Genomic DNA, 26,989 nt, shown 5'->3' with positions numbered 1-26,989 from the left:
TGTCAACATCTCCCATTTGCTGACCCCATGTATGTCATCCTGGAATCACAGAACAAAGAGGAATCCTGCCCCTGGAGCTGAGCGATGCCCCCCCCTCCCCCCCGGGTCATACAAGTTCAATTAGAGTAATTTAACATTCCCTTCTTATCCTAAACCTATTATTCATACCTAAGTCCCAGGGAGGGAGCAACCCAACAAGACTAGGTCAAAGGAACTGTCTCCCATGGATACCCTCTACCTGGCTCTGGCATACTGACCTTTCCGCTCCGATCTCTAGAAGCTGTTCCTGTCTGCTCATCCAGGGGACACAGTGGCTGGCTACACTACTCATACCCCAGGACACATGGCCCCTTCCACAGATACCTTCCCATACAAAGAAAACTAGATCAAGGTAAGCCCCAGGGCCTGTGCCCATTGGCAGGGCTTCATGTCCTGGCCTCCTGAGGGCTGGTCCAGCCTGGGGCTCCATGCGTCCCAGAAGCTCTGTGCAGATGCTCCAGAGAGCGCCAGGCCTTTCGGAGTTTGGCCGTTGTGCAAGGCTGCTTCTGCTTTTGCAGTCACACTGGGCTTATCCATGCCAGACATCTCCATGCCCTTGCTGCCTCCTGTTCTCTTCCTCTGGTCAGTGTTGCCCACCAGTCCCGCTTAGTCAGCTCTGAGGAGTGCTTCTGTGTGTTTCTTCTCCCATGGGCATTATCTAGCTCTCCACAGTGCCCATCAAAGTCACGCCTCTGCCGGGCTTTCGAGAACCTCCACAGCCTTCCTCCGTTTTCTCCTTTCATCACATCCCTGCCCCCTCGCAAAGGGTGCTCCTTCTCACTTTGTTTTCCTCTTCACATCTTTGCATCTGCAGGTTTCCCAGTCCAGAGCTCCCTTTCCTCTCTCCTTCACTGGGGGATTCAGATCTTCTCCTTTCCCAGGGCCTAGCCCAGGCACCGCCTGTTCCTTGGAGCCTCAGGGCCACATAGATTTGTAGATCATCTAGAGCCAACCCCTCATTTTCTAGATGAGAAAACTGAGGCTCAGAGAAGTTAGTTGATTTGCTTAAAAGTCAAATTACCAGCTCAAGACTGGAATACAGATTTCCTTGCCCTGTGGTTTCCTTTGCACCCTTCCTGGCTGAAGAGGGCGTGTGTCCTGCAGGGAAGGGGATGCTACCAAGGGACAGGATGATGCCTAAGTCAACCCCAACACCAGAAGTGCAAAATTAACTTCTTCATTGTAAGCTGTTCTGCATCATTGTTTAAGCGTTTCCAGAGCAGACTGTGAGCTCCTTGAGGCCAGGGAACACTCCCAGCACCGCCTTGTCCTCTCCCAGGCCTCTGGCACAGAGCAGGGCCTGTGGGAGGCATCTGTGGTGGGACCGGTTCCCTGGCTGTGCTTTATTTGGGAGGATAATCTTCCCACCTCTATATCTGGTAGCAAACAAAACAGCAGGGAAGCCAAAGGGACTCTGCCCTGATGCAAGGTCGGTTCCTGAGTGTAGATAAAAGGCAGTGGCGGCAAGGTGCACAAGAGACCGTGGTTTTGGCAAAGATCCAAAAGGACTAATACTGGGTTTCAGGCCTGATAGGTTTCCAACATCTTTGGCTGCTTTCTCTCATAGGAAGGGCACAGGCTGCATGTTTTCTGGAGGGTGGGTAGGAATCAAACCTCAGGACCCAGCCACAGCAGGGGTGGAAGTGTCTTAGGCACACACCCTTCCTCCTTTGCCCTCTTCACTGCTCCTCCTGGCATCGCCTGATGCTCCTCCTTCCCCCTCCTTCCTGCCCTCAGAAAGCACTGGCTCCTTCAGGGGTCTGAGCTTTGTCCCGCCCGGGGGCATGGCACTGGGACCCTGAGGTCTAACGTGGGACTCAGACACTGCTTCTTCATGAGAGTCCCGTGTATGGGAGAGCATGGTGGGCTCAGGAGCTAGTTCCCAGGCCCGGAAATCAGATGGAAGGGGCTTCGTGACGTCTTAGGTGAAATGGGGATCCAGGGACGTGGAGAAATTGAACCTGGCCTGGGCAAGATGCATTTCTTTCCCTCCTTTCTTTGTATCCAAACTTCAAAGCATGTCTTTGGGAAAGCTCTCAAAACAGATGAACAGATTGGCAAGGTGCTGAGGGCACCTGGGGAAGGTTCACCAGTGGAAAGGCTGTACCAGCTGTGCTTCAGGGCGGTGGGCCTCTGTGATTGGTGGCCTCCACTCGGCACATCTGCAGGGCTCTGGGGCTCACTGGGGCCTCTCTGGGCTCAGGCTCCTCTCCTCCAGGGCCTCGGGCAGCAGGCGTGTAACAATGCCTTCGCTGGCTTCCCAGTGGGTGGAGGTTGGTCAGGGTCACTGGGTGAGAGGAAATGGCTGACGACACCCACCCACCCACTCGCCCTCTTGCCAGCCTGGGGGATGTGCTCTTTGTACTTTCAAGTTGGCATTTGTGTGTTCCGCATTATCTTCCCTTCCATAAAATGGGGGCGGTGGTGTATAGGAATTGTTTTATTTCCCATTTTCCTGTAGAAAAATCTAAGGCTCAGAGAGAGGCTGTGGCCCACACAGGCCAGGTGAGCCACCGTGGCATTGCTGTGGCCAGGTGCCCACGGCTCCTCCTGCCCCTGCTCTGGAGGAGCGAGGCCAGGCCGGCTGGGTTAGATGTTAGGAAGCTACGGGGGGCACGTTCTCTCCAGAGTGCCAGGAGGGCTGCTCAGAAAGCTGGTGGAGGGGCCATGGCTGAGGAAGTTTGCCCCAGCATTGAGATGGCACCAGGCAGACAGAGCAATTAGAGACCAATGAAGACAGACTGGCAGGGTGGCGTTCCAGGGCCCTCTTGCCTAGATCAGATTCAATTATAGGGTACAATTATCTATAGAAATGTTGTGGGGTAGCTGCCTGCACATGCCATTCATGGCTGTGGGGGGAGAAGCTTCTCTCCCTGGCTCTAGTTACTCCTCTTGGGACCCTAATAGACTCCCCGGCCCAGCTAAAGCCACCATCTTGGTCTATGGGACTTATTTCTGCAGGGAGACCATATCTGACACCAACATTTCCTTTAGGACACGCATTCCAGTTCACTCCCAAACAACAACACCCTTTGACCTTAGCCTTCAAGACTCATGGACAGAGGTCAAGGTCCCAACTTCCCCATTAATGCATGGAGCATCAGATCCATCCCAGAATTCACCCTGGCTTTGAAGGATGGGAAGGCCTTACCTCGAGTTTTGTTTTCTTTGGGAAGAAGAGAGATGTGCTTTCCTTCCTGAACATAGATGAAGAACTGGTAGCGATGGAAGCCACTGTGTGCTGGTGGGGAGGGAGGCTGGTAGGCTATGGGCAGAAAAGGGAGAGAGGGTGGGTTCCACATGCCACAGGACCCAGGAGCTCCTAGCTGCTCTGGGCAGGAGGAAAAGAGAATCATTTGTGTCTTTCATGGTCCCAGCTGACTCTCCAAGGTTTCAGATGGGAGCTTACTCATTGTGCACTATTAGGATTTGTCTTTGGCAGGGTCTCATCCTCAGTAGATTCATTTAAGAAGCACATTTTTGGGGGTGGTAGGGGGAGGAGGAAGTGTGGTCTGTTCGAAGGTCTTGGGTGCTGGTGGGCACCTGGGCCTTTCTGGGCTAGTGGGTGTTGTTCTTTTTTCTTCTTCTTCTTCTGTAGTCTATCCTGATAGATTTCCTGCCTTGAGAGAAACCCATCTTCCTCTGAGTACATTTGGCAGTGGATTTTTATTTATTTTTTCAGCATTTCCTTATGATCTCAATCCCCAAAGAAGTCAATATCTTGGCTGGATCTGGAGGATCTGGAAGTGGTTACAGGGGTGGGTGGGACTCAGTTCAAAGGTTTGATCATGGAAGCTGTAGGACCTGGGTGCTTGGGGCAATGGGAGCCAACTCGGGCTCTTCCGGAGGAGAAGGCCATCTCCCTCCCTTTCACTCTGCACGGGAGGCAGATCTTTTCTGGGAGAAAGGCAGGAATGGGGACATCTCTCATCCTTCCCCCAAAACTGCAGGGCCCCAGGGTTTTGTAGGCTGGACTGGGCCACTCCAGCTGGGCCTCCTTCCAAGAGTGCCGTGCCTCTTCCTCCTCCCCTTGTTCTCTTCATCTTCCTCTCCAAGGAGCCAAGACTCTTCCTGGGGGGGCGGGGGGGGAATGGAGTGTTTGCAATGAAGATGCTGGTGGGAGGGAGTATTGGTACTTTATGGTCACCTCCCTCTCCTGATCACTAGACAAAAGCCACTTGCCGCTTGGAGCTATTGGAGTGTTTCTCATGGTGCACTTCCGGCCACGGGGCCTCCAGCTCGACTGCAGCCAGGGGATTTCCTGACTATTCATCTCTCCCTGAGTTTTCGGATTGCATCAGATGTGTGTGTGTGTGTGTGTGCGCGTGTGCGCAGAGAGAACAGCACAAGGTGTTCCAGGGGCTGTATGGGTTTGTATGACTTGGGGTCTACACTGGGGCAAGTGCAGGTGTTGGAAGAGTGGTGTGTGCTGAGGCCGTCTGAGGGTCTCTCTTAATGGATGAAAGTGTGGATCCATCATAGTTTTTTCACAAACATGGCCAGAGCTGAGAGAGATTTCTGAGCATAGGTGTCGCCGTGTTTGTGCACACGTGGTGTGTGGAGGGCTGGGCCAGTTTTGGCAAGGTAGGTAGGTGTGAGGGTGGCTGAGTGCACTTGAGGGTGGGGGTACCCCATGCTGCCATAGGCTGGTGGCCACAATGCCCTGCGGAGAAGGCTGGAGCTGTAACTCACTGGTTCTGTGCAGCTGGGAGTTATCCTCAGGGGAGATGGAGACTGAATCCCCCTCACGAGGAAGCTTTCCTGAAGAACTCCCCTCTGAAAGTAGAGCTGAGAGGCACGAGGAGGAAGAGAGGGGACACACAGTTTGGGCTACTTGTTGGGACCAGGCCCTGGCCCAGTGCTTCCCATGTGACATTTCTGTAACTCTGTCCATTTGGTAGGGTGGGGAAACTGAGGCTCTGAGAAGTGACTTGAAAAGGAAATTGTGAAGATTAAATCAGAGCATACACATGAGCTCTTGGATCAGCGCTTTCTTTGTAACTATGAAGTATCAACGTAAAGTTGTATTGTTATCCGGTGATCATCACGGTGGCCCTAGCTGGGGAAAGGGGCGTCGTAGGGTCTTACTCACCCGATAACTCCTGGCCCCGTACCTTCCCTTTCTTCATGTCGATGCCCTGAAACAAGAGGCAGGCATGGGTGTGGGTTACTCCTGGGTCACCCTCAGTCCACATGGGCTCTGCTGAGCTTTCTGTCTTGGGGGAGTGTGATGAAGGAGAAAGATGCATGGCTGCTTCTGGGAGCTGTTGCTCGAATGGGCTGTGGGGCTTAGAATAGTGCCTCAGGCGATCTGGGAAGAGAGGACAGGCAGACATTCCTGAGGATGGCCTGGCAGTGAGGGGTGGACCCCTGACCTCTGGAGAGGTCTGAGAGGACACTTCCTGATGGGCTGCCCTACTCTTGCCATCTGCACCCCCAGACTAGGCACAGGGCACAGGAGGCACTGGGCACTCTCAGGCTGTGGGGTCTGGCAGATCGGAGACAGGGCTGACAGTCCTCAGCGGCTTGCTAAGCCAGACCATCCTTTGGGCAGTCTTTGGGCCTTCAAACATTAGGCCAATGATTGCCTGAACAACCAGAAGGGCAGGAAGGGGAGGGGAAGGCCTGATTTTGAGGCAGTTTTTTCCCTAGCCTCCACTGAGCTCAAGGCCCATACTCTCCAGGAGGTTCTTTGGCTGCTGGGACAGCCTCAGTTTCCCTCCTTTCTTTCCTTCCCCTCCCTTTTCCCCTATGTCTGTGGGATAATGAGGGGATCCCGGGGGCGGGTGCTAATTAATGTCTGTGCAGGACTGGGAGATGCTCAGATGAAAGGGACTGGAGCTGGGCTCCTGGGCCCATGCCACAGCCCAGGGCCCTGGGCCATGCCAGGGAGCCCTGCGGCCCCTAGGTGTGGGGTTTTATAGCCTTAATGATGGTGATTAGTGTGGCTCTTCATTGATTCTGCCAACACCTAACTGTGCCCTGGACACCTTTCCATCAGGCCCTTCCTGGTACAGCCCCTGCTCCGCCCTCCACAGAGGTTCTCCGGGTGGTGGAAGTGGTGGGAGATGGGGGTGCTAGGGTGGTGTTGGAACATGGGGGTGCTTAGGGTGGTGGGGGTGATGGGGAGGAGTGATAGGGAGTGTTGAGAGGAGCATCAGATTTCACCTCGGTTCTCTGTGGAGAATCACAGGGTCAGCTTGGTGACCCAACCTCTAGTGCGGTTTACTTTTTATAAAACTAAAGCCCCCCCCACCCCTTTCTAGAAAACCCCATCTCCTCTCCTTTAGGCTGCAGCTTGCCCACCGACTGTTCTCATTTTGGGCCTCCTTTGGTCTGCGTTACCTTTGGTTGAGAGAAAGGGCAGGAGACATAGAAGGATGGACCCCCTCCATCTTTGGCCCCTTCCCACTTTGCTTTCTTCACCCCACGCAGGGAGATCTGTGGACATTCTTCCACCTCCCTCACCCCAGACCTGTCTGCTTAGGAGCAGCCAGGCAGCCTTCCAGCCGGGCCCCTCGGACACAGCAGAGCTTACTCTGGCTCTGTCCTGGCCTCTCTCAGCTCCGTCCCGGACACCCCCACACTGGGTCTTGCCTTATCCAGGGCTGGCATTAGCCCCGGGTGTGGCCAGGGGAGATGCTGGGGGCACCAGGATGGAAGAAAGTGGTTGGGGAATGGAGACTCCTTGATACCCATCTCTAGAGGCCTGAGGTCTAGCAGCCACTTCTCCCAGAATAGCTCTCTGGCCTCCCTAGCAAGATTGAGAGAAGGCGGCTGATCCCAGGGAAGCCTGGCCCGGCCCAGCCCAGCCCAGCGCAGCTCTGAGCTCCCAGCCTCCCCCTCATTCCTTTCCAAGTCAGTCCAGCCAGCGGTTTGTTTAAACAAAACAATAGCAACCTAAGCTAGCTGTTTCTTTTCAATTCCCCACAGGCCTGGGTCCCACCCAGAGTAATAAACAGGCCTCTCTTCTCTGTGTGGTTGGGGAGGGGCAGGGGTGGGGGCTGGGCCCATAAGGTCAGGGAGTTTGTGTAGAGCAGCGTGGAAAGTTTGATCTGCAGCCTTGATCAGGGTGGGAAGGTTCTCCTCCCCTCCCTTTCCCTCTGGGGAGTCTTTTCTCATCAGCTGGGGCCAGCTTGGCAAAGACACATGCAAACCCTGGGACTCATTGTGTAAAGCCAGCGGCCCTCCCTGCTGCCTTCAGGGTGCCTGCTGCCCCTGAGCTTGGCTGAGGCAGCTGCCGGGGCCCTGAGCAGAGAGCTTCAGCGACCTTCGGAGGTTTCAGGTCTCTCTGGAGCTTGTCATATGGACAGGCGCTGGTCCCTGCTGGAAGGAGGAGCAGGGAGGAAAGACTGAGGAAGGACAGAGTGTGTGGTCAGCATGGCTGGTGTTTGATTTAGTGGGGTTGAACATCAGCTAAGTTCCCTTCCCTCATTGGTCTGTCCTGGGAGGGCCTAAAATATCTACCATATGAGGAGCCTTAGGGAACCAAATTCAAAGGGTGAGAAAGTTGAGCCCCCAAAGAGGTCAAACTATTCATCCAGAGCTACAGGAGCAAGTGGGAGAATCCCAGAGTGTTCTAGGAGGAAGGGGCCTTAGACCTTTGACCTTGGAGGCCCGCTAGTTCAGGGTCTCATGCCTGTTGACCTGCAGTGTTGTCCTGTACTTTTGTTATTGTTGTTTTTTTAGCTCGCATCCTTTTGTGTGTGCTTTTTTTATGATATCATGACAATCCCATCACTTCTCTAGGAGGCTTAAAAAAAACATTATTAAAATTCACAGCTGCGACTGTGGTGGAAATGGTTGCCCTCCCTCCCCTCCCCCACGAAACAGGAGGTCTCCTAAAGCATCTTCCTGCACTGCAGGATCACATTTAGCCTGAGATCACCTTAGAAAGCTGGACATCTCCGGGGATGGATGAAATTCAGGGATGTTTCCAGAGGGCAGAGGGAGAAATCTTATTATTCTGAGCACTTCTCAGGGAGACTAGACTGAGGGAAGTGACCTGAGGGCAGAGGATGAGACTGACATTTGAGGCACAGCCCCCAAACTTGTTAAGTCTGAGCAGAGAGGAGCTTGGAATGGGAGCCTGCAGGAGGGGAGGGACCGCTGAGAGCTTGCTCGAGCCATGCTGCCTCACCTGGCCCCATCCCTGGCCCCCAGGTGTGCCGCTCCCCCTTATGGTGGGCCCAGGGCACAGACAAATCCTCCTTTCCCTTACTATAGCTAAAACAGGTTGACATTTTCAAAAGGAACTTGTCTAAATGCTAAGGTTAAAAAAAGGAAATTACAGAAATTACAAACAGTGTAGAAATAGCCAGCTTTCTGATCCTCAAGAACACCGAGAGGCCCAGGACAGGCGCACTCTTGGAGTTTGGGCTTGGGAGTTGTCCTGGGCCCTCCTAAATGTCAGGGGCCGGAGGACCGAAAGAAGGCAACTGTTTTTCTTGTCATGAGATTTCCTCTCCAGCGCTCTCTTACCTCAGAACCCACTGCCTCTCTATCAAGCTAGTTTGGAACTGGCATTTGAGATGCTTAGGAAAAGTTGGGGCTCAACCGACAGTCCTAGCAACTCCATTTCGGACCAAGGTGATATAGACGGTCTTACCAGACTTGTTCTGACTGACTTGTCTCAGGTCAAGTAAAGAGCACAGTGCTGGAAGCTGCGCACCTGCCCTGACACTATTACCTTAGTTGGTAACGAGCTTTTAGTGTGTATTCCCCAGGGCACTGTCCAGCTGAGGGATCTCACAGCAGTCCTTCCCTGGGAAGAGCAGGGGTCCGTCTCCCCATTTGACTGAAAGAAACCCAGAGAAGCTTCTCAAAAGCAGGGACTGCATCCTGCCTGGAAGATGCTTTGCACATAGTTGGGGTAGGAGGCATTGTCGGTGCCGGGCCCAACCCCTGACACTTGCCACGTCAGTGCTTACTGGCTCCACTTCCAACCTGCTTCTCTTGGCCTCCAGAGCCCTCTCCACCACCTGTGGAGCAGGGCAGACATGCTGTGGTATTAACAGCCCCTGGCAACAGCTCTGAACCAATGGCCTATGGGAACCGGTGCATGAATAAATACTTCAGCTCCTCGCCTTTTGGAGCGAATGACTGAGCAGTCTATTTCACACTGGCTCCAGGCACCCAGAGTGGGACTTGTTTGTTCATGAACCTTGATGGGGTGTCTTCCTTTTCCTCTCTTACCCACTCTTACTGGTGCTCACTTGTGTCCCCTTGAAAATAAACTATTTGCACTAGAATCCTGGTGTCCGGATCTGCTTCTGGGGGAACCCAAGCTGAGACAGAAAGGGTCCAATAGATATTTATGGGACGAACAGAGAGGTGAGTGAAGCCTTTGTCCGAGATGCCACAGGTGGCTAGACTCAGTGCCAGAACGGGAAGTCTGCTTCTGACCCTCAGCCCCAACCTCTTCAGACAGGCCCAAACTGCTTCGTCTACACCTGGATCCTTCTGTCTTCCTGGCCCAGGCTTCAGAATTGGTTCCTGATATATTAAGCCCTTGGAGAACTACGAACAGATGAGCCAAATAGATAGAATTTAGCTCTATTCTTTGTTTCTTGTCCCCATGGGGATAGCCAGACCGCTACATTTTCTGAGAACTGAGTGTCCACTGACACCCCTCACCTCCCTAGGCCTGAGGACTGCTTTAGGTAAGGGCTCTTTGAGATGTGGCGGCCAGATGTGTGAGGTCTGGTGGGTGGGGAAGGGGCCTGGCCCACACTGGGCCCCGCAGGAAGGTCGGCCCACTTTCCTCATTTCGCTTCAATTACCTGCGGGCAGCCAGCCGCCCACCTGTGTGTCTGTGAATGCCCCAGGTACTTGGGCTGGCTGACCCCTGAAGTGGAGGGTCAGCTGCACATTTCCTTGAGTTCGAGGGAGATGATTTAATCTCTTTACCCACCTCTTCTTCCCATCTGGACAGGAGGATTCAATCACTTCTGTCCCGTCGCAAACCCCAGAGTGGGCAGTTCCATTTTTTGATCTGGGGGGTGCGTATCAGAGGAAACCTGAACGTGAAAGGTGAGGCATAGGAAGATGTCAGAGGTAAGGGAGAGTGGAGGGAGAAACGAGCTAAACAGAGCACTTGGCGGTGGTGGTGGGGAAGAAAAGACAGGGAAATAGAAACAGTTCCAGGCGCTGCGACACAGGCGCTGAACGAGAGAGCTCTTTGCACAGCTGCCTGCAAGCTGCCGAGTGGCAAAGGAGCCAGGAAAAGGCGCAGGGTTGGAAAAGTGCTACCCAGCAGTCTGTGTGTTCTGCAATTAACAAGGGCTAAGTGAGTGGAAAGCACTGTCAGCTCCCAGGCTCAGAGAGCCCCAGGGCCTCGCACCAACCCGAGAGGACCAGCCTCAGACTGGTGCCTGCTCCGAGGGAAAGGCTGTGATCAATTAATCTTATGGCCTGCTTTTTTTTTTTTTGCCCCAGGGCCAGGGAAAGGAGGGCCAGCCACCACAGCAGGTAGAATGGAGTTTGTGGGAAGTGTGAGAAGGAGGCACAGACCTGAGCCCTCCTGGGAACTTCTAGACTCCAGGATGTAGGATAGCTAATTATTTTGTGCACCAGTTTCCCTCAAGAAGTGTTTATCAAAGACCCAATAGGTCTCTTCCTGGCACCATCATGGGCAGTGGGCTGCATGTGACTATCGTTCTTAGAATATGCCAGCCGTGGCCAGTAGGTTCTGGTATCAGGACACCAATTGGCGATAGGACTTGTGCGTTTTGATTCCTAGTTTGGCTTCAGATCTGGAGTCAGTTACTTCCCTAGGTCTCCGGATGCCAAACTGGGGTGGGGTGTGGTGTGGCTGACGGGGAATGATCTGCTTCCTGGGGTAAGGATTTACCCAGATGGGAGGGGCTTCACCATACTCCATGACACTGGGTTAAGAGGCATGATTTCCTAAGTCCAGGGTTGTCTGTGGCTTAAAAAGTACAGGCTGTCCAGGCCCTTTCTTTCAGGCCATGTGGAAGTACATGTGGTTCCCCAGTAAGTCATGCTGTCTTGCACCTGTGTGCATGTGATAGTATCTAGCAGAGGCTTGGCCCCAGGGAATAATGGCTGGGGAGATGGGTTGATAAATGAATCAATGAATGAGAGGCCCTGTGTTGGAGATAGAAATGTGAATGAGACACATTTTATGGTATTGAGGATCTCATGGTCTAGTGGGACAGGTAAATCAACAAAGAAATAACTCTCCTAGGCCTAGATAATTGAAGTCTATAGAAAGTGTTGGAGGAGCATAGATGAAGGAAGTTGTAACTCCTTGGGGCAGTAATCAGGGAAAGCTGTTGAAAGGAGGCTATATACTCTATCTGGGCCTTGAAGGATGTATAGGAGTTTTTCAGTTTTCCAGTAGACAAGATAGGGGAGGGGAAGGGCAGCATGAGTTGAGGAAACTGTATAAGCAATATATAATATATATATAAGCAAAGCACGAAACAGTTAGTGGGGTCTGGAAGAAACTCAAGATAAGGCTGGAAATGTGAGCTGGGGTTGGGCTTGAACGGCAGGCAGTACTTCTGATTTCTGAGAATTAAAGCTATCAGCCACCTAAACTTTGGATCTCTAGACCCTGGGCAAGACATTTTTTGCTTTCCAAATGCTTAGCAACCTTGTCCCAAAAGAGTCATCAGAAGGGGCTGGCGGAGCTGCCTCTCTGGTCAAGAAATGATCTGGGCGGGGCCAGGTTTTGGGACACTGCCTCTGTGGCAGGTCAGAGCTGGACAGAGCTGAACCTCATCACCATAGCCTCACCCAGAGCAGGTGAGTCTGTGATCCCTGAACCCCAAAGCCTCCTTTTTACAAACTGTAATTTTTTTCCAGGTCATTAAAGTACTATGTGTTCATTGTAACAAAATTTTTTAACATGGGAAAAAAACCCAAACTAGCAGAAAAAAGACTCCCTTGGACCATTCCACATAGAGGTAACTGCCGTGAGGACACATGTCTCTCTTCTTTGCATTTGAGTCTCAAAGCTTCTTGTCGCACAGGTGCCAGCTTCGAGCCCCTGGTCCCTTCTGGAGCCTGTGTTGGCTGGACTCCCATCTGACCTCCTATGTGGGGGAACTTGCCCAAGTTATTTTCAGTGTCTGAAACTCAGAGGCTAGTTTGAAGCTCAGGAGATGGCGGACCCACGCCTCTTTGTCCCTTGCCTGTTACAAGTTACCCATTCTCTGATTATGGCTCTAAGGTAGAGTTAGGAGGAAGGTGGGAAGGAAAAAAGGAATAAAGGACACAATTCATGGTCTTATTAAACTTGTTCTATTTAGAAATAGACAAGAAATATTAAGATGGGTTGAGAGCAAGTATCATGAGTTGATAGCTAAGTATAATTATTATGCATCAATGTCAGTTTAGACTACAGACTGCCATTTCCAGATACAAGGAACAAAAGCCGAAGCATTTAGTATCAACAACAGTTTGCTGGAATGCCTCATTTATCTGGAATCCTGTGGGGAATTGGGTATTCTTCCTAAGCATACTTCCCTGATCTCTTGAATCTTATATTTTTAGCTCCCCAACTCCTTTTATCTTAACTATTTTGGATAATGATCTTATTAAAACACTGGTTCTTGTCTTCTTAAACACACAAGGAGAAAACCTTATGTAATGTTAAACACCGCTGTGGTTGTGACAGTGAATGCTGACGTGCACCCTGCTACAGCACCAGGCTGCAGCGCAGAGGAACAGATGAGGGATCGGCCACTCCAGCCTCCCCTGCTCCAGTCTCCTTCAGAGCCTGTGGTCTAACATTTATGTAGCAGTGGTCAGTACCGGAAGAAAGAGGAATCACCTCCAGCGGCAGGCATTCTGCATTCAGCATCTCTACACAAGTTAGCTCATTCCAGTCCCTGCCTTCCAGGATATTTTATGCTAAGCCAGTGCCCCCCAGGAGCCCTGCACTGGGAGGACGGAGGCCTACGGCCCTCTGACGTAGTTGTGCATCACAATCTGATTTCTGGCAGCTGCAAGAACTGGGGAACTCCAGCTGAAGCAGCCCCACTCGATTAGGGACTGAGCTGTTAATGCAGCCGTGGTAAAGGGCAGCCTGGGTTCCAGTCAATGTCATTACCAATTTGCTACCTGACTTTGAGCAAGACACTTAATTTCTCAGTGCCTCCGTTTCTGTGCCTATAAAGTGGCAATGATAATGACGCCTGCCCTGGTTTCCTCAAAGTTGTTGTGAAGATGAAATTAGGAAATGGAATAGTCTAAAGTCCCGCAGTGCCGTTCAAGTGCACGGTCATTATGGCCCCCGTTCCCTGGGCTCAGCAGAGAAAGGAGGGGGCACAGCAGCCAGAGCTCATCCTGTGAGCTTTCTTTTGCTGTGATGGGCCTAAGGAGTTTCCTGGCAGGGTTAACCTCACGAGGCTAATGGCTGTGCTGTGGGCTCAGAGGTTACTCAGCTGTGGATGTGGGGCCCATCCTGCTGGGTCTGCACTCACCCGGTGTGCGCGGAGTGCATGGCATATAATGTTTATTAATATGTCTTGATGAAGGGCATTAATATCTCTTAATGACACCATCTGAGCCTGGTCTCCTTCCTTCTCTGGCTCCTTGCTCCTTTCTCTTCCCCTTCACAGACAGAGAGTGATGGATGCAGGCGGCCTAGAGGAGGGTCAGGAGAGAGAGCCTTGGGAAGGGGAGGGTCTCCATCTAGCCATGAGGGCCAGACAGAGGGTCCTGGACGAGGGAGGACGTAGGAAGCTGCTGGCTCCAGGTGGAAACTTGGCCAGAAACTGCTTAGGAATGGGAGCAAGGGAAGCAATACAGTGGCAAGAGTTTTCCAAAACTGGGGGGAGGGGTCGGGAGTGGCAGGGGATGAGATGGGAGCAGCTGGAGCTGGAGGCCTGGGCTCCTTGAAGGGAGAGGAAGGAGAGGAGACCAAGGATGCAGCTTACTGGCCACTGGGTCTGAGAGGTAGGGGCCAGGGGTGAGAGCCAGAGAAGGGGAGAGCGGTGAGTCACACTCACTCCCCCTCACACACACACACTCACGCAATACTCACATGTGTTCACACTCATGTTCACAGACACACGTACAACACACATGTACACTCACACATGTTCACAAACATGCTCACACACAGCCCCCACACTCACACACTTATACACACGTCAGTGTGCTAAAGACCGTGGGATTGGGAAGAGCGGGTGTGGGAAGGAACCTCCAGGCCCCTGGTAGGAGACTAGGACAGAGATGACTGATTAGGACTGAGGTCTGTAAGGAGTGAGCTGGGCTGTTGCCTTCTAGAGTCTGAGCGCCAACAGCAGGGATGTAGGAGGAAGGGGGAGCCTCAGTGGGAGCTGGGAGTGGTGGTCACCCCAGGAGCTGACCCTGCACTCCTCCCCAACCCTGAGCTCCTCCCCATGCCATAGCAGGAGGCTGCAGGTTGACCTGCTCCCCAATCCTTGGAACAGCAGAACAATTAGGAAATGGGTGCAGCTAATCCCTCTAACAAACAGGGCTTGGGAAAGTATGACCCAACTGGGGAGGAGAGAGCTGCGGGGCTCCTCAGGCCTGGCTCTTACCACCTCCATCTCATCTCCAGCATGCAGTCTTTCTGGCTGGGTGGCCGCAACTCCAGGAGCAACTGGGGAGGACCCACAGGCTGAGAGGAGGCGACCTGACCAGACCTTGGCTTCCCAACTTCAGCTGGACACAGGGGGCCCACAGTACCTTAGTGCCCCTCTGGCCTGGGAAGTTGTACCCCAGGGCTTGTGAATGGTCAGGGGCCACTGCTGTCTACACTGCTCCTGGGTGCTTGCATGAGGGCGCTCCCAGTTCTATGGAACAGGGACATCTTTGTCAACTGCCTCTCAGGTGCCTGGCTCTGCAGTCTCCTCTGGCTCTGCCCTACTAACCTGTCTATCTCCTCTCCTTTTGCCCAAGAGATGCCCTTCAGGCTCCCACCCTCCCACCCTGCTCTCTACGGCCAGCCAAGCCCAGGCCTGGGGCTGCCTTGTGAAAAGGAGGAAGGAAGGAAGGAAGGAAGGAAGGAAGGAAGGAAGGAAGGAAGGAAAAAAAGGAAGAAGGAAAGAAGGAAGAAGGAAAGAAGGAAGGAAGGAAGGAAGGAAAAAAGGAAGAAGGAAGGAAGGAAGGAAGGAAGGAAGGAAGGAAGGAAAAAAGGAAGAAGGAAGGAAGGAAGGAAGGAAGGAAGGAAGGAAGGAAGGAAGAAGGAAGAAGGAAGGAAGGAGAAAGAGAGAGACTTTCTGGAAGAAAGGTTGGAAGTCAAGAAATTTGAGTAGAAAAGATGCTAGCAAGATTTGGAGGCTCTGTGAAGCCCAGTGCTCCTTAGAAAGTGTGACAACAAGAAAAACAGTAAAAAAATCTCATTCCAAGCACATCTTACTCTTCAGAGGAACTGAGAGTGACCCTGGCCCTGTCTCAGCCCTTGTCTCCTAGCCCCTTGCCACTCAGAGCAGCAGCAGCCGGAGCTTTGGGAATGCAGAATCTAGGGCTAGTAAATCAGATGCTTCCTTTCTTGGTTGTTTGTTTGTATCCTCACCCAAGGATATTTTTTCCATTGATTTTTATTTTTTTAAGAGATAATGGAAGGGAGGAAGGGGGGGGGGGGATCAATTGGTTATCAATTGGTTGCTTCCTGCACATGCCCTGACCAGGGCCCAGCCCAGCCAGGGATGGAACATGCGAAAAGGCCTTGACGGGGAATTGAACCTGAGACCCTTCGGTCTGTGGGCCAACATTCTAACCACTAAGCCACTCCAGCCAGGGCCAGATTCTTCCTTCTAACCAAAACCTGCGGTCATTCCTATGCACCTTCAACTCTGAGAAGCACTGTCCCACAGTTCTGCCCTCTGGCCCCCAGGGTCTCTGGATTGGGCTGGTGGCTCCTCATTAGACCTGTGATGGCACAGTGGTGGGACCATTTAAGCTCTTGTCTCTGGCCAAGTCCCCCTTCCAGGTCTCTTCCAGGTTCTGAAATGCCCTTGGCATCACCCTTCCCAGGCGGACCTGGTGGACCTGTAGGTTCTGAGGTGACTCCAGCTCCCAGCTCAGATTATTTGCACTGTTCAGGCTCCAGGTCAGAGTAGGGGGCAGACTGGAGGGGCTGGGCTCGGCCAGGCCTGGGAGAGACATCAGGGCTGGTGTGTACATCCTTTTCCCTGCATCCCTTCTTGGAGCTGCGAAAAGCACCCCCAGAGCAGTGACTCTTGGTATTCCTCCCTGTCCAAGCCTCTGTGTTTCTGGAGTTGGGTAAGAACCACTCCCGCTGCGGGCCCTGTATGGCCACAGCTGGGCGCACAGTTGGTAGGTGCTGCAGGGAGACAGAAAGAAGGAGAGAGGGAGAGAGAGAGAGCAACAGAGAGACAGAGAGAGAGAGAGACTTTCTGGAAGAAAGACTGAAGATCAAGAATTTTGAGGTGACACACCCACTGGTGCCCCCTTCCTCTGATCATACTCTGCACTTCCAACCTTATTTGAGGAGAGAAATGCTCATTCCCCAGGACTCAGGAACCTTGGAAAAGGAGGAGGCAAGAGAGCTTGGCTCTTCCTTGTAGCCTGCAGACCAGAGAAGGGTGTGTGAGGTGGCCTAGGCTGTGGGTAAGGGTCTGCTTCAGGGCCTCCATCCCAGCAGGAGCCGGCAGCCCAGTGACACCCTCACTTTTCTATCCTCAGAGATGCTCCAGCAAAGCCACCATCCCGACAAGCTGCCAGTTTGTGCTCACAGTCCTCGGCCATGCTCGGGCCTGTGCGGTGGGTCTTCGTGCCCCTGCCTGCCTGTGTCAAGCCAAGCTCATTGGTCTGGGCCAGAAGAGTGAATGTGGCCCACCGGCAGCCTGCTGGGGTCCAGGGCCACACAGACGTCAGCTGGAACCAGGGCGTGCTCTCATTCTGTTGCGTCACCTTTTATAGTGCCCGGCAGGCAAATGCCAATCTGAGGAGGTTGGCAATTACAATGAAAAAACAACCAGGATCAGGCTCAATAAACTCCACCCTGACCTCACAGTTGGTCTCTTCCATCTCTGGAATGCTTGGGGACTGACATGACCCAGGGAGAGGATGGGATACCCACGGCCCTCTCCAACAGACCCTCTGCTGAACCTGGGTCACTGCACTGCCCCTTTAGGAGGTGGTCATCTGTTAGGGGCCACTCAGCTGAGACCCACAGGCCAATGGGAAGGTTCGTGTGCGAGGTCGCTGGCTGTCCTGGAGCCGGCACCTGCCTCGCTCCTGGCAGGTGGGGAGCTGGGCTGAGGACAGTGGCAGTGCTTGGCTCCCAGCCCCACAGGAATCCTCATCTCACAGTGTGTTGAAACAAGTCCTTGCACAACCTTGAGGATGGCCCAGCAGTTCCAGGTGACAGTGCCCAGGGCCACAAGGGGATGGGAGGAAAGGGGACGGTGGCAGCAGGGAAGAAGACCAAAGGGGTCAAGGGTCCATGGCCTTGGTCTCCACAACTGCTGACTCTCCAGGCTTCTGGGTCTGGGCTCAGTCCACCTCCTTTAGTCCTCGCCCATGTGGCTGGCCCTCAGAGGCCTTCCACCCTAGGAGTCTGGGATTCTAGGCTCCTTGGCCCACCCCTAGGCTAGGCTCAGGGAAGTGACACAAACTTCTCCTCAGAACTTTCTGTTGTGAGCAGTGACTTGCCCTGGTGTCCTGGGCTGCAGCACACAAGCCCAGGGCCTGTAATGAATGTGAATGACAGCCGATTAATCTGCCAGCTCGGGGTCCTGCTCCTCCGCTGGGGTCTGCCTACGCTTCATTCAGCTTCTGTGGCCTGCACCGCGGAGTGAGCTCCAACCTATTACCTCTGAGGTTTCCAGCCCTAATGGGGACGAGGGCCAGCCCCTGCCCCTCCTCTGCCTCCTGAGCCTGTGGCCCTGTCATGTGTGAGGGGCTGGCCCCAGAGGGGTGAGCTTGCCCCTACTGGCTCGACTCTGTCACTGGGTGTTCCCCTACAGAGGGAGGGTGCCGAATGCAAGAAGAGACCCAACTAGCTGCTCGATGAGATTTGTGTGAAAGGGTGGAATTTAGGAGTAAGCGGGGCACTGTGTAGACAATAGCAAATGGTTTGCTTCCCAGTTACCTGCAGACTGTGGCCTTGAGAAAGCAGCCAGACCATCCGGCCTTTCACACTGGGAATAGGCAGAGAGAGAACAACTGGGCGAGGACAGCACCCCTCTTTTATCCCAGCTCACCTGCCCTGGCTCCTGGTGACTGTCAACACAACCCACTTTTATTGAGCTCCTGCTAAGTGCCAAGTACTGTGCCGTGTGTGGGTAGCTTACAGTCTGGTGGGGACACGAGAGTGAAGAGGTAATTACAGGTGTGATGAGCTCTAAGGAGAAGTCTTCAGAGGGCCTAGGCTGGGTGCAGGGAGGACGTTGTGGAGGGGGCATGAACAGGCTCTCCACTGTGAGGGGTGGTGCTCGATGGGAGGGGAGGGAGAGCTGTGTGCTGGGGCGTAAAGGCCCCTGTTCCAGACTCCAGCTACCAGGCCTGGGCTCTTTCAGGGCCTCCTCATCCTCAAGAAGCCCAGGCCCTTATTGCCTCCTCCTTGAGCTGCCTGACTCTCCCCTTGGGCGGCCTGGCTTCTGGGGAAGGAAGGATTGGGGTGGAGGAGCAGGAAAGGGGGTGAGAGTTAGGCCTAGAGGCTACTGACCTTCTCCTGGCGACCCCCCACACACCTGACAGGAAGAGAAACAGAACTCCTTTTGGGGGAGAAACACCTCAGTTTCTACTGCAATAAAGAAGGGGCCTGAGCTCTCCCTGTAGTCTCTAATGATGGGGTTGGGGTGTAATGAATATCTGTGTACTCGTAAAACAGACTAATGACTGCCCTCATTTAATGGACCCCTTTCAACCTCACCTGCTCCCAAACCAGAAGGGACCATCCTGGGGGCTGAGGCCAGGAGTCTGGTGGCAGCCACACACCCCAGCTGTTTGGGGTAGGTAGGGGCCAGTTGGCTCCTGAGCCTGAGGCCTCTCAGAGGCTGCCTTTTCCCTCCTCCATCTCTTACCTGTTTGAACCAGCCTAAGGAATTTAGGTCCATGGATGAGCAGCCTTAGGAAGTGGGCAGGGGATGGGGAGGGAGGAAGCACACCCTGATTGTTTAGAACAGTGTCGACATTTGTAACACATGGTGGTGGCGGCAGAGAAAGAGCAGTTAGCAGCACCGGAGGCACCGCCCCCTTCCTCTGCCCAGGCTCTGATAGGATCTCAGAATCAGCCCAGCCTCAACTCAAACACCTGAGAAGCCCTAGACTCAGAGAGGGAGGGACTGGCCTGCTGAATCACCAGCAACACCTGTGTTTTGCTTGGGAGGTCTCCCGCTCTGGACTAGCCAAGCCTGACCCTGTTTGGCTTCCTGGAGCTTGGTGAGATCACAGCCCGGGGTGTTGTGGCTGCAGGCCAGGGTGACCTGCTATGCAGGGAGGATTTTTTAAAGATATACTTGCCCCTGTGTTCTCAGGATTAGCTCAATGAGAGACTCAGATTGTTCTTTGCGCCCCCATGTCCCACCTACCCCAATTTGATCATAAAAATTGGTGAGGGGAACATAACATCACTTGGGATGAAAGTGTATAGTTCCTGGAAATAAACAATCCACTGGCCATGGACAAGCCCCTGGGTGGTTGTAGGGGGTCTTGGGGACTGATAGCATCCCAGGGAGGGGGAATGGGCAGAATCAGCATCCCCAAACCCCTGAGGATGGAGAGACCACTGATTAGCTTTCCCCAGAGTTCCGGAACTGTAGTCTTCTGGTCAGAGCTTGGATAGGAGCCACGGGCCACCATGACACGGTTTGCCAGTGGCAAGAAACTCATTCATGAGTCAGCCTGTAGCCTCAGTGTTCCCATCTGGCAGCCGGCCAGCCCTGCCTCCAGGACATCTGTAGATAATTGGGGTCCATGGAGGGCAGAGGATCCCAAGAATGTAGGTTCCTGTGCCCCTAACCACTTTGCACCTTCCCCCTCTCAAGAGGCAATCCCCCTTACAATGCAGGGCAGAAGAAGCTCCGCGCCAGGCCGACTGAGCCTGCCAGCTGGGCACCGCAGCTCCAGAGGAACCCTCAGAGAGACACAGGCTGAGGTCCTGGGTCTGGAGAGTGGGACGTACCAGGTAAGGTGAGTCACTCCGAGGTGGTGTCATGGGCATTAGAGGGTTACAACCACCATTCCAGACGCGTGCCGGGCACTCTCCACTCTTGAGGCCTTTCAGGTACTTTTACACCACTGTCATTTAATCCTCCTTCACAAGGACGCAGAAAGGGCAGAGATGATCACTCCCGGTTTGCAGGAGGGGACACAGCCCTGGAGAGGTTACATGACTTGCTTGAGATTATAGTCCCAATCCACAGCAGATCTGGGAATGGAATCCAGGTGTTCTGGCCTGTGGTCTAAGCCTCCTGACTCACAGTCCAATGTTCTTTGGCCTACACTTCATAATAAAAGGGGCTGTACTAAGGAAATTCATTCTGAAGAGAAGAGGTGATTTCTTTTCCCTTTGTTGGAACTTCTCGGATGTTCAGAGATGTGCTCAAATTGTGCTAAAAGACCAGTCTAGATATTCCTAAGTCTCTCGGGGGACATGCCCAGGCCTGGGGGCATGAAGCTTTTCAAACAGGGACAGGCCACTGCCCATAGTGCCCTCCTGACTTAGAGGACTCAGCTTCACCGTGGGGGGTCCCGAGAGGGGAGCAGGCTTGATGAGCCAACACTGTGCCAGCCTGGGGTTCTGCAGAGGCCTTGGCAACCTGATGGGGAGGTGGGACCTAGAGGGATATGGGGTGGCCAGGCGATCTGGAGAGGGCCTGAGGCCTTGCAGTAAGGGGTTTTACCATCTGAGGCCGAGGGGCTCTCCTCAGGGCCCGCGTCAGCTGGACCAGCAAGAGTTGAGGTTCCTTCTGAGATTGGCCATGTATTTCTGTCTCAAATAACCTTTTCAGATTTTCCTTATCTTTCAGGTCTGGTTCACACTTCTCTTCTGCTCTGACGCCTTCCTCAATTGCCTGTTCCCACTGCGTCCTCCCCACACTCTGCTTGGCTCTACTATGTGGACCCCACTCAACCTACAACGGCAGCTGCGCCCTTCTCTGCTCTGCCTGTGAGCTCCTCCAGGGCCCCCTGTCCCCACAAGGCTTCCCAGTAAGTGCCTGGGGCAGAGGGGAGGGTCTGACACACACGCCTTGTCCAAGCGATCCACTTCCTGAGTGCCCTTGCTCATGCCCACGGCCCTGCAAGGTAGGAAACTGAGGCTGGGGGAGGGCAGTGACTTGCCCGTCATTAGGTAACAGAGCTGGAATTAAACACAGGTTTTCTGGTTTCAGACATGATGTGCTTTGCCCAGCTCAATGCTGTCTCTTAAATGTTTGCTTAGAAGAACGTGGGAGAAAGGGACAAAATGGATTCTGTCTATAGAACTGAATCAAGGTGGTGTCTCCTGGCCTGAAAAAGCACCCAACTTGTGGCAGGAGAAGCAGCCTCATTTCACTAGATTCCCCTCCCTCCCTTCCTTCCCCACTCCTCCCTCCCTCCCTCCCTTACTCTCTTCCTTCCTTCCTTTTGTCTAAGAAACATTTTGGTGCTGCGAACTATGAAAGGGCCGAAAGGTTGCCCGTTAGCTGTACCCTCCCACTGGAAGGAGAAGGGGCACCTCTTGGAGAATCCAGGTGCTCAGCTGTGGGGCCACGCTGTGTGGTAGAAGAGTTCTGGGCACAAGGACTGATCAGCCTGGGGACAGGTCGGGCTCTTTAGGTCTGGAAAATGACCTGATGCTGTATCTGTGGGCCTGTAATTCTGTTTTCTGGCCCTCCTGGCGTGGGGTTAGGGGAGAGTGTTAGGCCCCCAAGACTAGGAACTAGTTGGTCAGATCTCGGCCACAAGGGAAAGCCACAGGATTTCCGTGCCCTTTCTTACCCTTCGGTCTTTAAAAAAACACAATAACTTATTAATTTTTAGAGAGAGAAACATCGATTTGAGAGTGCATTGATCACCTGCTTCCCGAATGCCCTCTACTGGGGATGGAGCCCGAAACACCCCCCCCCCCCCTTCGCATGTGCCCTAGACTGGGAATCGAACCAGCAACCTCCTGGTGAGTGGGACGGTGCCCAACCAACTGAGCCACATTCTGTCTTATTCGAGCCTCCTCCTCCCCCTCTGCCCTCTCTCCTCCCCCCAGGCTCTTCCCCTTCACTCCTCTCCTCCTCTCCTTCCTTCACAGGGTACCCCAGCCCTTTGTCAGGAAACAGTTCCTTCAGACCATCTGATCCCCATGCCTGCCTCCTCCCGATCTGTGGTGTCCCGCACAACATCCTGTGATGAAGGACGTGCTCTAGCTCTGGGCCATCCCATACAGTAGCTGCTGGCCCCCTGTGGCTATTGAGCACTCCAGTGTAGCTAGTGCTGCTGAGGAACTGCATTATTAAATGTTAATTCATTTCCATTTTAGTAGGAAGGTGTGGCTAGTGGCCACTGAACTGGGCATCAGAACTCTAAATGATACCAAGTACTGGACTCCCAGGAGTTCCCTGGAGGCCCCCTTCTCTGTCTGGGCTCTGACACCCCCCCCCCCAAATGTCTTTATATTCAGCTTCCCGATCTGTTACTTGTGAGAGGCCTGGAGGCCTGGTTCTGGACTTGGAGCTAGGTGACCTTGGCCCCTGGACCTGTGAGCCTCAACAGCCTCTTCTGTAAAATAGTGAAGATGATTTCTTGCAACCGTTATGGTTTCCTTTCAGCTCTAAGTTCCGTGCTTCTTTGGGTCAGAGCCTGTTCTGATCAGATCTGGGTAAGTCAGTTTGAGCAAGCAGTGTGTGTGTGTACAGATGTGTGTGCACATGCGAGACGGGGGCTGTGAGAGGCAGCAGTGAGACCATAGGGGATCCTGCTTATCATGCCTGACTGAGCATCCTGGGACTAGGAAAAGGGTTAAAGGCTCTGTCATTAGGGAAGGTTGCAGCCTGACTACACTGTTGGCAGCATTTGCCTGCTCCTTGGCCCTGGGCTGTTCCAGTGATGCCCCAGACTTCCTCTTTTGCCATAAAAGTATCCGGAAAGCCTTTCCACAGAGGCCCCAGGGGCTCTTTTAGGGAATGTGTAAGTGTGTGCGTGCGTAGACACTGTGGGGCAGGAACCCAGGCCATGTGCACGCTCCCCACAGATCTGTGGGCCCTGGCATTGGCGGGATGTCTGTTCCCGCTTGGGTGGAGGGAGGAGGAGGAGCTTTGCCTGGACCAGGGCCCTGGTTTATGCAATGCTTCGCCTCTTAGTCAACTTGGACAACTTGAACATATGTGTGCACACACACGTGTGTGCACACACTACACTGTGTGTAGAAGGGAGATCAATCAGCCATTGCTGCTTTGCCCCTGTCCAATCCTCTCCCAAAAGAGGGCTGTTCTTAGGCGCCTTGAATATGATGGCTGTCGGACGGACCCTAGAGGAGCCCTCTGGGGAAAGGGAGAGGAGCCCACTGGCCAGCCAGCTGGCCCCTCTATGTATGTGATGGGACATGGCCAACAGTGTGGAGAGAGGAGACTGCCTTCTTTTCTGACCCAGAAGGTGCCCAAGCCTCAGGGATCCTAGGTCACAGAACCCGCCTGGCAGAGAGTTGCATCAGAGTGAAACTGCCTGCTAGATGCCATTGGGGAGAGGGCACTGAGGGCTTGTGACCCTAATTTCTCAACCTTCAGCTGCTTAGGGTCCAATCCCAGGCCTCCAGCAGCTCTCTCCCTCCCCAGCATTCTTCTGCCCTCGACTGCACACAGAGGGAGGTGGTCTCTGGGGTGAGGAAAGAATGGGGGTGGGTGTGAATCAGAGGTCACCAGGCTTTAATCAGCCCTGAGTCAGAGAGGCGGGTGGAAACAACTTCAGGTAGTCTTGGGGTTCCCCACAAGCAAGAACTCCCCAGGACAAGAGAACCCTGACTGGAAGCTATGGGGCTCTGAGTGCACACTAGGACTTTGTCTGCCATCACTACGCTCCAGGAGAACAGAGAGGCTGCTGCAAGTGAATGACCTAGAAGCAGACCAGCCAGAGGCAGGGAGTTGGACCAGAGAACCCATTGGGTCCCTTCTCTGTAATTCCACACAGAGGACTCACCATACCAATGTCTCTTGGTTCTGCAGATCTACACTGGTCCATTCAAAGTTTGGGGAAGCCCACTGTTGGGTGGGTAACAGAGGGGGTACCCCGCAGGACTCTGTGGGCTTTCTGAATTTGCTCCAGTGTTTTCGCTTCCCCAGAAGTACACAGGGATTGGGGATGGTTGGAAAGCTCTGCAAGTTGCTCTTTGGTTACGCGTGGTCTTGGCAGAAAAGCCGCGGGCGTATTCCTCCTGTATCATGGCTGTGGCCCGAGTTCCCACAGCGACTGCAGCCTGAGGTCCAGCTGGCTGGTACCTCCTCCACACACCTCTGGGGGCTTCTGGGTAGCTCTTTGTGCTTAAATCTGTGGGCAAGAGGCCCCTCTATGTAATGTCAGTCCTGGGAGCACAGCCACCATCCTGGAATTCCCTCCTACCCTGCTAGAGCTGGAGGCCATGCCTGCCCCTGCCCCTGCCTCTGCCCGTCTTCTCTCTCCCTGGACAGGGGAGTCACGAGCCAGGGCATGGCCACCCATGCAGCCTGTATCCTTCCAAGATGATCCCCATTTGCGTCTTGGTCTGAACATTGCCACACTGTCCCTTCCTTTAGTCAGATTCCCATACCGGTGGGTAGCTGCAGACAGCTGTGGAAGCACGGTGAGCCCTGGATATGAGCTCTGAAGGGGTTTGGAAATCCCTTGTGAGGTCCGCCCTCTGCATTTCACTGATGAAACCGTTCAGGGCCTCGGCACCACAGGACCACTTATACTCAGTAAGTCTTATAGGGCCTAGAATTTCATTTTCCCGATTCCCAGTATGAAGTTATTTATAACAAATTAACTTATTTTTTCCAGGGGCTGAGATGTGCAATGGAGATGGAATTTGGAAAAATTCATCGGGGCAAAAGTTTCTCTTCTCCCAAAATCCAGGTAGATGGTTCTGGGCACATGGCTGTTGATAAACTGTTTTAATAAACTGATTTATAATAAACTGATTTAATAAACTGTTGATTGATCTGAATGTCTGGTGACTCCTCTCTCACCTGGAAGAAGGAGGGGCTTACCCTGGGGGAGCTTGGTTTGTTTCTTCACTCTCTCATCCTCTGCATATTTATTCCTGCTGGGCAGTTAGGAAGGACAAGGCCACCTGACCCACCCCTCATCCTGAGGGTCCCGCTTTGCTCTCTCCCAGCTTCCTTCAGCGCTAACCTGAGCAAAGGAGTCGTCTACACCTGCAGCCACCCTGACTAACTGTAGAGAAATAAACAAGGTGGTATTGTGCTAGGGAGAGGAGTTACATCAAAAGTACCTCAGAAAGGAAGAAAGCCAAGTTTTTATATGAGATGCATGGATAGGGGGAGAGAGAGGAAAAAAAGCCTGGGTAATTAAGTTAATAGGTTTCTTAAAGAATGCCCTTGTGAGTGATGTTCAACACATTCAAGTGTTGACAAGAAGGTATTGAACTTGACGCCCACGCAGTGGGCAGAAGCATGCTCTCGGCTCCGACACACCTTCTTTGTCTGAAACTTGTAGTAAAACTCAGCACTGGGTTGTGAAATCTGTCCCAGGGGATCGGTGCTGCAGGGGTTCCAAAGTCAAGCCCCTCTGCTTCTAGATAGGGTTGGGGTGGGCCAGGGTGGCCACCCTGAACTAAGATCCCAAGATTAAGAGAGCAAAGCTGGGGTCACTCAGAAGCCTTGGAAGGCTGTTATGCCCCTGTGCCACCTGGGGCTCTCTGAGGGCCCCAGAGACAATTTGTAACTCTCGTGGGTATTCAGAATGAGGCCCTGTGCCTTCCTTCTGAGCCCCAGTGGCCTTGGGTAACATGAGTCTGATACTCAGGGAGATCTCTTTGATCCTTGGGCTTCCCTGTCATGATGAGCTAGTGGAATAATCTAGATGAATTGGTAAATATGGATTTTCCCTTTCTCTTAAATCTGTAGTAGCAAGGGAAGCCCAAATCATTGGGGGGCTGGTGGAAAGGACCCTTGCCTTGGAAGAGGAGCGGGTGATCTCTCTCTCTCTCTCTCTCTCTATATATATATATTTGTATTTATTTATTTAAAGAATTTTTTTTCTTTATTGATTTCAGAGAGAAAAGAAGGGAGAGGGAGAGAGAGACAGAAATATCCATGAGAGAGAACATCGATTGGCTACCTCCTGCATGCCCCCCACTGGGGATTTGGCCCACGACCTGGGCATGTGCCCTGAGAGGGAATCGAACCAGCGACCTCTTGGTTCATGGGCCGTTGCCCAACCACTGAGCCACACCATCTGGGCATCTCCGTATTTGTATTTAAAATAAGCTTTGGGTTGAAATCCTAGGTTATAGAATGAGCATAAACTAAGCATTCTTAAAACAAAGGAGAGCCTCCTTTTGCCAAGCAGCCTGCCTCACAGGCACTGGATGAGGCCGGGGCTCTTTGCTGGCTGCTGGCTCAGCCTCCTGCCCGACTGGCCTCCATCCTCTCATCATCAGCCATCTACTCACCCCATCTTCCTCTTCCGGTTACACTAGGCTCAGACTGATTGGGTGATCGGAGTTCTCAGGTTGGGACCTGAGCCTCAGAGACTCCCTCACAGTTCTGGTGGCCAGCCATGCAACGTGGTAAAATGATGACAATTTATGTCTTTTTTTTTTTTTTTAAATGTTCTCTTAGATACTAAGCAAAACACTTTGAAAATAAAGTAACCCAAGTCTATGCGCACCTTGAGGGAACAATTGAAAACACCTGAATCAATGCTAGCAGCCTGGCAGAAAGACCAGTGCTGCCTCTCCCTGAAGTCACGGCCAAGGCCGTGCGTGTCTGTGGATGTGGGGGGCGGGCAGAGTGAGCTGGAATTTCCCCTCAGTTAAAAATGGCAGTCAAGGAAGGCAAGCCCCTCTTGC

The 26,989-nt window shown here is 53.1% G+C and overlaps 1 protein-coding gene across 2 annotated transcripts in view; it reads right to left on the bottom strand.

Moving 5' to 3' along the window:
- The window catches only part of PEBP4 (phosphatidylethanolamine binding protein 4), a 212,703-nt gene that overhangs the window by 8,392 nt on the left and 177,322 nt on the right, over positions 1 to 26,989 (bottom strand). The window contains exons 5-6 of one of the 2 annotated variants that reach the window (XM_036241287.1): positions 5,132 to 5,177; positions 3,191 to 3,304 (exon numbers count right to left, since the gene is read on the bottom strand). In XM_036241287.1, coding sequence (XP_036097180.1) covers positions 3,191 to 3,304; positions 5,132 to 5,177 — 160 coding nt within the window. The remainder of the gene's footprint in view (positions 1 to 3,190; positions 3,305 to 5,131; positions 5,178 to 26,989) is intronic. The other variant, XM_036241289.1, reaches the window with a different exon arrangement.

This window comes from Molossus molossus, unplaced genomic scaffold (assembly GCF_014108415.1).
Source record: "Molossus molossus isolate mMolMol1 unplaced genomic scaffold, mMolMol1.p scaffold_m16_p_4, whole genome shotgun sequence".
NCBI lineage: Eukaryota > Metazoa > Chordata > Mammalia > Chiroptera > Molossidae > Molossus > Molossus molossus.
This window is presented reverse-complemented; position numbering and strand designations above follow the sequence as displayed.